A 13,345-nucleotide genomic window follows, 5' to 3' on the forward strand; every position below is an offset into this window, starting at 1 on the left:
CTCCCTTTATGTTAGGACTGTAGTGACCAAATGACCAGAAATCAAATGCATGTTGAATGAAAGAATTTCCTGGGTATCTGAAACTGAACCTCCCTTCTCTGACTCTTGGCCAGCCACCCTGATAATTGGCATCATAAGGTAAGATAATGTTCCACCATTCTTGCTACAGGAGATTTCTTTCCCAGGCAGCTCGAAAAACCTTCCGTCTATTCATTCATGACCCTTGGGGCTCACCGGACACTGGCCAGCCAGGCATGAGATGCCCAGAACTCCTGGCTAGCCACTCCAACTGGAATTTTTTCTCACAGGAAAACTCAATGAGACAGTACTCTGAGGGCAGAAGCAGGAGTTGGGGGAAATTTGTTCCGGCTTTTGGAGATCTCTGTCCTTGCCAACTTCTTGCCTCCTTAGGATTTCACTATCTAGGACTCAGATGAAGCATCACACAAGGATGTCATCCATCACACAGAGGACATGAGGTTGTGGGGCAGATGTGGAGATTCTGGGTTTCCAACTGAGCCTGGAGGGCCAGTGAGACCCCATACCCCTCCCCTAACAGCCCAGGAAAACTGGCACAAAGTCCCTCCCTATAGTAGTCTGTAGGGGCAAATGATCTCTAACCAGGCACACACCTGACATCTTTGAGACTGAATTCCCATATGCCCACATTCTCAGTGCCTCAATCCCTACTCCACAGGGCTCTAACCTAACAGTCACCTCTCTTGGGGGACACAAAGGGCAACATGGCACATAGGGTGCAAGTTATAAATGAGTACGCAAGCAGAGTTGCTGCCCATGCAAAGCTGTGGAAGAAACACAGCTTTCAAAACACTTGGGTTTTGAAACATAGGACTTATTTTTCTCTATTTCCTTCCAACAGTTCTGTTTCCACAGTTTATCTTGCTCTTCAATGGTCCTGTACAAACAGTAGGGAATTAACTATCCTTAAAATCGTCCCCTCCACTTCCAGAGCCTCTCTAAGCACTGTCAGTAATTTGGCCTGCCGTCACCTGAAAGTGCTTCCTTTGATCACTGACTCTCTTCTTGCCAGACTCAATCAAACTGACTTTGTTTCCTCCTCACTGTTGACTTCTTCTGTACTTTCAAAGTCTGCAGAAACCATAGAGGTGGAAGTCAGGCTGCATGATGGGGAACTCAGGAGGTCTCTATCTAGCTGACCTATCTCCCTCCAGAACTCTCTTTCCGTTCTAATACATGCCAATCCCCACCATCCTCCAGTGTTCTCACTAAGCTGAATGAAGCCAAATATAGAAGTAAAGGTTTTAGCACAGGGCCCACAGCAAGAAAGTGCCATCAAGGATTAGCTACATTAACACTACCACATCCCTGTTACAGGCTTTCTGTAACAAAAAAACACAGACTTTCTTCCTGAGATGAAGTGAGAGAGGAGAGGGGAAGGGAGGAATTGTGTAATTCCTCAGAGTGTCAAGGACACAATCTGCACCTACAGTGAAGCCCCTAGAAAGATAGTGTGTACAGGGGCTAAGAGGTCACTCATACCTGTCTGTGGGGGCAGCATAAGAAGACTTCTACAAAGACAGCCTGCCTTCAGAGGAGGCAGCAGGCCACTGAGCAGTGTGACAATCATGGGGTGGAGAGAATCACAGGCTGAAGGGAAAGGCCCCAGATTCCCTAGGCTACTGAATTCTACTGGATTCTAAGAAGACTTTTATGCAATTATTAAATTATTTTTGGAGGTGCCCAGATTTCTTTTCTAGTCATTCCAGAGGTTGGGACACAGCAAAAGAGGTAGGGTCACATTCCATGATGCTACGGGGTTATATCTGATTCTGTGCCATGGATTACTCCTGATAGTGTTCAGGGGACCCAGTGTTTTCAGGGCCCTGGGATAGACCTGGGGTGGGCTGCATACAAGGCAAAAGCCTTAACCCCCTACATGATTTCTCTGACCTCTCCATTGAAAATTTTCTTGCTTTCAAACTATCCAACTTTGAAAGTGAGATTCTGAAAAGCAGTGCCACTCTGGGAGCTAAGGGGCTTGCAGGTCTCATTCGCAGAGTCGCCATAAAGTGTTCCTTATCTTTGCTGGTTCAAGGATAGAAGACAATTGAACTCCATTCTTGTTTTTAAAGCCAAGTGCGTAGAGGGAGACATAGACAGGTAGCATGAACCTGATATAAAGTGAGAGGAGATCTAGGAGGCAGGAGAGGGCCATAAGCATAGATAGCTACCTTCTGCTAAAGTCAGAGCTACTTTAACAAGAGAAACAAAGGTGTGTATGTCCTGGGAGCAAAGGGCAAGGGACAGGGGGCAGACTCACGTGTTTTCTTTTGCCTTCTCCATCTCCCATCGATGTAATTACTGTCTCAGAATAGACCGTTTGTCCAGTTTGGTTATTGGTGATCTAATGAAGAACAAAAACCATCAATGTGAACTGAGCAAAGTTCACACATTTCAACTTAGTTTTCATTTTAGAAAGTGTAGGGTCCGCCCCCTTCCAACCCAGCTGTCTGCCATTTGACAACCTCCTCTCCAGGGAAAATCTCAGGGGTTGTAAGTCGGAGAGATGAGGCGGTCAGTGCAAAGCACTCAACAAAGAGCCTGTCACAGAACATTCAACATCTGCTTTTCTTTCTTTTTTTTTTTCTTTTTTGGTTTTTGGGTCACACCCGGCAGTGCTCAGGGGTTACTCCTGGCTGTCTGCTCAGAAATAGCTCCTGGCAGGCACAGGGGACCATATGGAACACTGGGATTCGAACCAACCACCTTTGGTCCTGGATCGGCTGCTTGGCCGATGTTCTATCTCTCCGGGCCCAACATCATTTTCTTGCTGGTGGAGCTCATTAGCTGAAAACTAATGCCCATTTACTGTATATATATACCCACTTACTTTTTGATAATTGCAGGTCTGTGAGTTTCAGTGGAAATCTTTCATGAGAAGCAAGCAGGTTTAAGCAAAGGTATACACTCCTGGCTTTGGAGAATTTGTTTCAACAAGTAATAATGGAATGGAGTTGGCTGATTCTGTTATTAAAAGCAGACATCTCAGAGTGAAATTTAGCTACAGCTCCTGGACTCTGGTGCTGCGATGTCTGGGTTGGTATTGGTTTGGGTTAGTTCTGGTTTGAGTTGTTTCTGGTTTGGGTTAGTGCTGGTTTGATTTGTTTCTGGTTTGGGTTAGTTCTGGTTTGAGTTGCTTCTGGTTTGTGTTAGTTCTGGCTTGATTGGCTCTGGTTTGGGTTAGTTCTGGTTTAAGTTAGTTGTGGCTTGAGCTATTTCTGGAGAACAAGAAGGATTCTGGCTCAGGAGCTTGAAGGTCTGTTTGTTTGTTTGTTTGATTTTAACCCATGGCTTAGTTACCAATAACCATCTAATAAAGCACTGGGAAAAAACTCATTTCTTCCTGATTCACAATTTATATTCATTTATATACAATTCACAAATGTATAGGTTATGTTTAAAGTTCTGGCCAAGTCTACTATCTCAGAAACCTGCATCTGAACAAAGGAAAATGCTTGCCTTATTCACATGAAAGGAAAAATTACATCTTCATCAACATCTGCTAATTTTTTTTATCAAAATAGTTCCTTTCACAACGAAAAGATGATTGTCTTCTTGCTCCATGCCAGATTTGTACACAGTTAACAAATTATTGTATATTTCAAAGCTCTCAAGTGCTGTGCATCTGGATTGTAAAATTTCTCCAAGCCTTTATAGTATCGTATTAATAGGTACTTTGTTATCTCTAAGAGAAACATATAATGTTTCAAATACACCTCTTCATGACTGAGATTTCTTTCATGAAGTACAGGTGCCTTGAGAACTGACTGGGTTGATTAAAAAACTTTAAAAATCCAAACCATGGTAAAATGCAACCACTTGTTTTTTTCAAAACACCATCTGGTTTATAATGAGCACTTAAATACTGCAGGCTTCTCAAACCTCACAAAGCTATAAGGAATAATATTGATATCCCTATCTTATAAATATGATTTGTGATAGTCATGGAATTTAAGAGATTTTTTTAATTAAATAACACTCATTACTGGTGGAATGGATGTGAAATATTCTGACATCTACATGGAGCAACTTTAAAAAGCAGATGAGGGAAAGAAGAGATAGTACAGGGATTAAAGTGCTTGGTTTGCATATGGGCAACCCCTGTTCAATCTCCAGCAACACATATGGAACGGTTCCCCTAAGCACTGCAAGGGGAAAGAGCAAAGATCCAGGAGTGAACCCTGATCACTACCAGATGTGTCCCCCAATCCACCACAAATAAATAAATAAATAAATAAAACTAAAATATAAGAAGCAGCTGAAATTATTGACAAATTATTTTCAGAAAGCAAAACTTAATATTGGTCTTGACAAGAATAAAATAATCACTTTGTAAACATTGTTTAATGTATCAGGTGTATAAGTCTGAATGGTTCTGTTCATTGGGGACTCATTTATTAATCTGGGAAGGGTACCCTCTGTAACTAGATCCATTAGTAAGCTGTGAGAAGAGTGATGGCACATAAAGGCTGCTTTATAGTTCAAGAAATTGCTCATAAAAATGGTCCCCTTTATGCTATGATTGATATGCTATCACAGAAATGTTATGATTTCAATCATCTGGGCACTCGGACAAGAGTGAGACTCTTTTGTGAGAATGATTTCATGACAGCCTTGCATAGAGGAAGCTCAAGCTCCCTCATGGTCACCCAAGAATGTCACATCTACAGTCTCCAACCGTCACCCTGAACATGTGCTCAGCAGATGGTCCTCAAGAGAACACAGTTTGCATGGTTTGCTTTCAAGGTGCTGCCAAAATCAAGTAAGAGATACATCAAAGTCAGGCCAATGCTATAGACCTCTAGATTTCAGATTGGGTACAAACCCATTTGCTCCTCATGCAAGATATTAGACCATGAGACATTCAGACATATGGTAAGTAGGGCAGAAAAAACTCTGTGTTGGGAGTTATAGCTAGCAAATGAATGTCACACCCTGTAGCAAGAAATGCCTTCACTTCTAAAATTGTAGTGTATATAAGTTCAATCTAAAGAGGTAGAGAAGGTCTATTTATCAACTACAACATGGAATCTATTTCAACTCACTAAAAAATGTACAAATCCTGTAAGACAAATTCCTTATATTGAATATTTGAAAAATCATCTTTCTATACACTGGTTGGTTTCTTTTTTCTCAAAAGATAAAATTCCTGAACATTCCTTTGAAATTGGACTGGCAGGAAGTCTAGAGTTAAATTTATTGTTTAAATGCAAAAGTGATTCAAGTTTCTTGATACATATCTTTCCCCCTAAATACTTCCCTCATGCCCTCTGGTTTTAATCTGTATTTTATCATCTTCATCTCTATTTTTGACTTGTGTATCAAATATACAAATAAGATCTTAAGTTTTTTCAGGGGGAAAAAAGGAAAGACTTACTTTGATAGTCCTTACCTTATGAATTTCTTGGTGCACATGGACAGTATTATTTCCAATTTTGGTTTCCGTATCGGTCTTATTATGGTAATTGGAAGGTAAGTTAGCCAAGTTCACTTCTGATGATGCCTTAGTAGCAGCTTCCTCTGCCTCCATCTATGAAATCAATGAATATAATGAACAAAGCAATTTTCTTTCACATAAGTCAGATTCCGTTAAGAAAAAGGACATTGGGGGCCGGAGAGATAGCACAGTGGCGTTTGCCTTGCAAGCAGCTGACCAAGGACCTAAGGTGGTTGGTTCGAACCCCGGCGTCCCATATGGTCCCCCGTGCCTTCCAGGAGTTATTTCTGAGCAGATAGCCAAGAGTAACCCCTGAGCACTGCCGGGTGTGGCCCCCTCCCCCCAAAAAAAGGTTGTGGCCTGAAGAAAAAGGACATTGATAGTGTTGAGTACTGATGAGTGCCCACTATAACATGGTATTATACCAAATATTTACATATATCCTAGACTTAAATCTTACAAATCTTCCTCTGAGTATGAATTGTGTCCATATTACAAGAGGGGGAGAGATATGCAGGGAGGCCAGATAACTTTCTCAGAACCTTGTTGACAGATAGAACTGAAATTTGAACATATTCTCACTGAATAGTCTCACACTTCTACAAATACTTATGGAGCCCAATTCTCATTTGAAAATTATATGGAATCACTTTCTTTGTGAGGGACACAATTGACTATAGAAGTATGATTCTGCTTAGGCACCAACTTCAGGGAGTTAATGCACCAGGAGTAATCTACAACTTGCAAAGGGAGACCACCAAATTCTTCCCAGTATGGGACAGTCTCTTTCCCAGGATATCCAGGGGACTGAGTCCTTGATGATCCTAGCAGTAACCTGTTCAGTAGCATAGGCTCTCTGGCCTTTATTTTTTTTTTTTTCACTTCACTGCCTCTCCTCTGTTCTTGTCTCTGGGATAACTCCCCCAATATATGATTTGCTATTAAATCCTTGTAGCAGGACCTAAGAGTGAGGAATGGTAGTGGTTGTGGTGTGGAACAATGGCAGCTCTTTCAAATGGAGAAAGGACTCAATGGGCTGAACACATGCACATGTGAGATGTACAGGTTTGGGGTCCAGCACCACATGGTTCCATGAAGACCATTGGGAGTGTCTCCTGTGCTCAGAACTTGGAGTAGTCCCTGAGCACCATCAAGTGTACCCCCACCAAAAATAATAAAGCTCTTTACTCCATGTAGCAAGAGACTAGATATGTTTCCTTCCCGAACCCTATCTTTTAGTTAGAAGAGAGACCTCTGATGGGACTCGGGATCTACTCTCCTTCTGGCTCGTCTCTCTTTTGTCTTTCAGTGTCAGCTCTCTGAGGACATTCTCCACAGACCCTTCAGTTTCTCTACCTTCCCACTCTCTATCAAGTCTATCACTAAATAGTCAACTCACTTTATAATTTTTCCTTGGGTGAATGGGCAGTTATATGCATCCCATTCACAACCCAACGACATCATAAACAAATTGAGTCCATCAGTTGAGAGCCCTAAATCTAGGAATCTAAAAGGAGAAACAGAGAAGTTCTAGCTGCTGGTGGGTATATCCCAACCACTGTATCTTTGTCTCTAGGCTATTTTTTTCTTTATAACTCACCCTCAGACAGATATTTCTCTTTAAAGATACTGTCTTTAAAAATCTTTGTAAAAGATTTTTTTTCCTATTCTATGAACATCCTTCTTTGCCTGACTCTCTTAAACCAACATTCTAAGTTGGGAGTTGGATATGGGGTTGAAGTCCCAGCTCTCAATGCTACACAAATACACTTAACTAAGAAGAGGAAGTAATGAGAGAAGTTCAAAGACTCAAACAAGAAATTTTTCAGCAACCACTGTGTTTGCTCCTAGGTGATTGCTAAGGTATTGAGACATGATTGCTGAGTTCATAGTAAAGATTACCAACTCCATCATGATCACCATCATCTAAACAACAACAGTTTCTGAGTCTTGGGCATAAGCTGTGTCTGAACCCTTGAATGACCCCTGTCTTGAAAGTACCTTCATGGTCTCTGAATGTTTCCAGTACCCCTGTGAGGAAAGAGCTATAGCATGACAAAGAAAAGGAGACTGGGAGGGGAAAAAGGAGTATGAAGTGTGTAGTAAAATGAAAGAGTAAGCACACAGAGCCAAGACAGTGGGATGAAGAAGTCTGTCTACCTAAGTTTGTCACATCATCACATTATAAATGCCAAGATTAGTTGTGAGTTCAGCTCTCTCTGAATTGAACAATGTGCCTTTCTTTCCCTGTAGCTATTTTGTTTGCCCTGAGTGTATTAGGCTTTCCCCGGGAGAGAAGAGAGCCCACACACAAACCAGTCTCAGGATGATGATGACCATTTCAAGAAGAAACTAAGAGTTCTAAAAACATAGTAAAAAGGTGTGTGGGAAGAATACAGGTCAGGTTGAGCAGGAGGACCTAGATAGAGAAAGGCAGGAAGATGTCTGGTTGTGGCTGACTGGATGAGGATGTGCTGCAGGCTGGGATGTGCATGAAATAGGAAAAGTCTGAGAGGTAGATCCCAGAGCAACTGGAAAACAGAGACAACTGGCCCACTTTTTCAGGATAGTACATCAGAGTTGTGTCCAAAGCTAAAAACAACAACAACAAAATATAATTCTTCCGAAGTCAGCCAAATTATAATTTCTGGTCTGAAGTCTCAGTTATACATGAACTTCTCAGATGAAGATGGAGCTTTCTGTTTTCATCTTTTGCCTGCACACATGCATCCAACTCTCTATCCCCAATCCAGGAAATGGTGACTTGCAGCAAATTCTGAAGCTTACTCATGACATAGGATTGACCCTGGAATAACACAGCCTTGAAACTTGTTTAAGTTCATTGATACTTGGGTGTTTTTTTTTGGAGGGTTCTACCTTTAAGAGCTCAATCACCATGAAGTTGGCTCAGTGTGTAGATATGGCACCAAGAATATTAAAGGCAGGTTCCAGATTACATTCAGCTATTTTTTTTTTTACTGCAGATACTCCTAAAACCCCATATTGTTTAGAGTTTATATGTAGAATCTAGAGAGAAAAGAGAAGGAATTTGGTATAACAGCTGGAACAGAATCTGGAATTAAAAATTTATGTCGGGGCCGGAGAGATAGCATGGAGGTAAGGCGTTTACCTTTCATGCAGAAGGTCATCGGCTCGAATCCCGGCATCCCATATGGTCCCCCGTGCCTGCCAGGAGCAATTTCTGAGCATGGAGTCAGGAAAAACCCCTGAGCACTGCCAGGTGTGACCCCCCAAAAAAAAACCACACAAAAAAATTTATGTCTTGGGGCTGGAGAGATAGCATAGCCGGTAGGGTGTTTGCCTTGCATGCAGCTGACCCAGGACAGATGCTAGTTTGAATGCTGGCATCTCATATGGTCCCCTGAGCCTGCCAAGTACGATTTTTGAGTGCAGAGTCTGGAGTAACTCCTGAGCATCACCGGGTGTGACCCAAAAATGACAAACAAATAAAAAAGTATGTCTTAATGGGACTTTCTAGATGGAAAAGATACTAAATATTCCAGGACAAGCCACTGGTTTTGGAAAGAGTTATCTATAACATTGTGAGCATAGTAGAAAGTGCCAGGTTGCTGGAGTTGGGTGAGGTAGGACCAAATCCCTGATTTGCTAAGAAGCAGCTGTGTGACCTTGAACAAGGTACCACATGTCTCTCAAACTTTGTTCTCCTGTTGGTAGAATGGGGACATCCTATTTCCTCAAAAGGTTACAAAATTCAAGAGGTAGGCTCACAGCATCTACCATCTAGCAAACATGCAACACATAGTTACCTACTCTTGTAATAGTCTGCAGTAGGGAGAGAAAAGCTAGTTTTCCAGGGAATTTTGGTAAGCAAATGGAAAGAGCAGACAACAGGGAGTCACGTATTTGAAGAGCTTTCAAACAAAATGGGTGGAAGGCAGCCAATATTGAATGTATAAAGGGTAAGAATAGAATTTTTAAATTTTTTATAATCAAGAAATCCTGGCATGTTTCATGATAGGAAATTTACAGCTGGAAAAGAGAAGCCAGAGGTGCGACAAATGATATATCCAGAAGGAGAAGGGAATGTTTTAATGTTTTTAAAATTCTCATTGGAATCTTAACCTTTCAGTTCAGCTTTCAAATAGTAATTGACAAGTTTCTAATTCTAGAATTTGCTTTGGACTTTGCAGACAAGCATTTTATTAAACTGTCTTCCTTTTAGCCAGTAGGTATTTCAATAGAATGAGCCAACCTTTTTAATGGCACCATGAACGAAAGGCCTCATTTACAATGGAAATTTCAACCACAACTATTACTGCCACCACTAAGAGAAATATAAGCCTGGAGCAACAGGAGTTGTTTCATAGAGAAGGAATGTGAATGTTATTAAAAATGGCATTTAGAGTTGGTTGAATCTATGTCTGTTAAATAGACATATATAGTAAGAGAGAGAAGGGGGGGAGGCGACAGGATAGCACAAAGGGCTGGAACATACATTCTGCATGTCTATCACTTCAATTCTTAGAACCACAGTCTCCTAGCACACAGTCTGTAGACCTTGTTGACCATGAGCACTACCAGGTGTAATTCCGGGAGCCCCAGCATCCCTGGGCCTGGGGATTATCACATTGCTGAACCCTCTGACTGGGTTGCCTGAATATAGATGGGAGGAGTCTAGGCCCTTGAACGCACCTTTTTGACTTTCCCCACTCAAGCAAACAATTTTAATTTAAAAAGTAAAAAGAAAGATAAATCCAGACTTGATATCGGACTTCTCCCTAAGGACAGATGATAGTGGTAAGATCCTATAATTTTCTAGATAGATGTAGCATTGGGGCAAGGAGAAGGAGAGAGAAAAGTTTTATCCTTAAAATAAATTAAGGGTACCAAAGTGATAGTATAGCAGTAGAATGCTTGCCTTGTATACAGCAGTCAAGAATTTAACTTCAGACACCCCATACAGTATCCTTTCCTATCCTTAAAGTTCACTAGGAAACTAGAGTCAGAGTAACACCTGAGCACCACAAGATGTATTTCAAAAACAACAATCACACCAAAATTTGGAACTGGGAAGATGGCACAATAGACTAGAGTGTACGCTTATACATGGGGAGAGCCTTAGGTTCAATCTCTAAAACTACCTAGTCTCCCAGTACCACCTGTAGATTCCCTGAGCACTGTACCTGGAGAAATCCTTCAGAATAGCTGGGTATGTGCCCACATGCTCCCCCCAATAAAAAAAGAATCTAAATACACTTAGCAACATAGAGATTGGTAAATCCAGAAAGAAAAAAATTTCTTAAACCATTTAGTACATATTTGCTTACCTCACAATGATCCCACAAATGTAGTTTATATAAACTTTGTGTTTCCCCTTAAGAAAAATCAGCAGCTTGACTCAGCTGGAGTATTAAAAATGTCAGGATGTTGCTTGAAAGCAGATTCATGATGCAACTATGTAAACAAGCAACACATCTGCCCCCATCCTTTTTGGTTTTCCTTGGGACAATAAGGAAATAACTATCCTGCAATTATAACATTTTATGAACTTTCTGACATTCTTTTAAAAAATGGGTATAAATAGCTCCAAAATATTGAAACCTGTTGTCTATTAGACACTGGTCCTTCCTACAATAAATATAACAAAATCAGAGTTAGTTTTTTGTTTTTGCTTTTGTTGTTTTTTTGTTTTTGAGAATTAACGATCTCGAATTAGCCTTATCTCATGTTCAACGGATGTTGTTTGAATTCTGCCTATTTAATATGAGAGAGAGTAAGACAGAAAGAGACAGCCAGAGACACAGACACAGACACAGAGATGTGAAGACCTTGCTTTCTTTTTATCCACTTATTTCATTCTTCCCTTTATCTAAGGGGTGAACATTTTCTCCATATCCAACCCGTATCCCAGTGCTGGGATCAGATGGAGAAAAGCTGTTTCATCCTTCAGGAAGGTTTTCAGCCTCTTTCAGCCCATCCCCAGTGCCAGTGAGGGCAAGGCTGCTTCGAGAGGCAGCTTGGCTACCCATATACGTGCAGCAGAGTATTAAGTCTGGAGAGAGGGTGTGGACAACTATACTCCAGGGTTCACAGGACCAAAAAGATCCTCCTGGACCTAAAGGGATCTGACCAGTAAGGAGTTTGCAAGGTCCCCTTCATATGGCTCCTTCCTTTCCCAAGTGAGTCTCAAACTACCTGCATACATGTCATGAAATCTGTCCTCTGGCAGAGGAGGACCTTGAGCTCAAGACTGACTCCAGAATATTCTTAGGGTGGATTGTGAGGCTTCTATTTGCATTGTTGCCCACTAACCCTTTGCCTCCGGCGAGCTACCTGACTGGGATTTGAGATTCTGATTTTTCTGTTCCCAGAGGGCTGCCCAAAACTCTGTTCCCATATGGCATTCCAACTGGATCTTGGATGGCAAGAGCACAAAGCCCGGGGATAGAATTTGCATTGCCTAGAGTTTGGGGAGCGAGACGTGTCTGCAAAATTACTGCCACGTTGGAAATCTAAGGCCCTTGAGCTCATCTGCATGCACCCTAAGGAGTCCACAACCTAGACTGTGGCAGATTGTCTGGGCGATCACAGGCAGGTCGGTAGTAATGAGTGGCTCAGGCCCCTTGTGGGTCCAGCCCGAAGCTCTCTAGGACAGGCTCAGATCCAGCTCTGCGCGCCAGAGGGCAGAGTGCTGTGGAGATTGGAATCACCAGTGCTGCCTCCGGCAATGCACCCCCAAAGCCCCCCCCCAACCGCCTTGCCCAGCCCCCTCCGCAGCCTCCAGACACCGGCGTCTGGTGTCCCGGTTCACCCACCTCTTCCACTGCGCTGCGCAGTTTGTGCTGAGTGTCCTCCATCAGTTCCTCGACCTCGCGGAACATCTCGTTGAGGGTGGCCTCCTCCTGCGGGTAGCTCAAAGCCGGGCTGGGTTCGGTAGAAACCGGGCTGGGTTCGTTGGAAGCTGCATTGGGCTCCGTGGAAGCCGGGCTGGGCTCGGTGGGCGCCGAGCTGACCGTGGAAGCGGGCGAGGGAGCCGTGGACACCGCCGCGGCCAGCAGCAGGCACAGTAGCATGCCCCGGAGTCGCCCCATCGCTGCCACCGCCGCCTGTAGCCGGGAAAGCAATGAGAGGCGCTCGGGCCACCCCGATCTCCAGCCCAGCCGCGCCGACCCGCCCCCCTCGGCCCGGCCCGCCTCCCCGCACCCACCCGCAGACAGCACCAGCCCAGCCCAGACCAGACCAGACAGTCCCTCCAGGAGCGGCTTTCCCGGACCGCCCTCTTCGCGCTGGAGGGCCCAGGGGTCCCCCCGCTTTTGAGCGACCTAACTGGACGACTTCAGCACGACCCCTTCTCCGAAACCAGCTCAGGCCCTGCCTCCAGCTGGGCTCCCCCCAAAAAAGATCACCCAACAGATCCAAGCACAGCTCTGGCACCCCAACCTAAGTCCCTCCATCACTCCTTTGTCGGGGTGCAAATCAGCAAACATCCCCCCCGCCGGGCGAGACCCATTCCTAACCCCTTGGGACCGGCGTGCGTTCTGGGCCAGACCTGCCTGGCTTCGAAGGATGCTGCCGCAGGCCGCTGAAGCGGGAGTGCGGCACTGGTACCCCCAGAAAAGCCCGCAGCCCTCCCTTGGCCCCCTCCTGCCACAGCTATTGGCTAGTGCGGGCGCCGCGACTTCCCTCCCCAAGGAGGCCTCTTCAGCGTGCTGCCGTCTCGCCCCCCACCCCAAAACAGGCCCCAGCCTAGAGCCCACCGCCCCAAAGCCGTGCCCAATCCATTGTCAGCTTGAGCCTGGATTCTTGCAACAGCTTTGGGGAGTGGAGAGGGTCTTCCCGCACTCCCCTTCCCTGCCTCTCTCAGCCACCCTCCACCTCTTGAGC

At 44.0% G+C, this 13,345-nt stretch overlaps 1 protein-coding gene across 1 annotated transcript in view; it reads right to left on the reverse strand.

Moving 5' to 3' along the window:
- Window positions 1-12,617, reverse strand: part of DKK3 (dickkopf WNT signaling pathway inhibitor 3) — a 43,883-nt gene extending 31,266 nt beyond the window's left edge. Inside the window, exons 1-3 of the mRNA XM_049781060.1 lie at window positions 12,277-12,617; window positions 5,435-5,572; window positions 2,303-2,386 (exon numbers count right to left, since the gene is read on the reverse strand). Coding sequence (XP_049637017.1) covers window positions 2,303-2,386; window positions 5,435-5,572; window positions 12,277-12,552 — 498 coding nt within the window. The 5' untranslated portion in view covers window positions 12,553-12,617. The remainder of the gene's footprint in view (window positions 1-2,302; window positions 2,387-5,434; window positions 5,573-12,276) is intronic.
- Window positions 12,618-13,345: the final 728 nt, after the last annotated feature.

The sequence above is a fragment of the Suncus etruscus genome, chromosome 9 (assembly GCF_024139225.1).
Source record: "Suncus etruscus isolate mSunEtr1 chromosome 9, mSunEtr1.pri.cur, whole genome shotgun sequence".
Lineage (NCBI taxonomy): Eukaryota > Metazoa > Chordata > Mammalia > Eulipotyphla > Soricidae > Suncus > Suncus etruscus.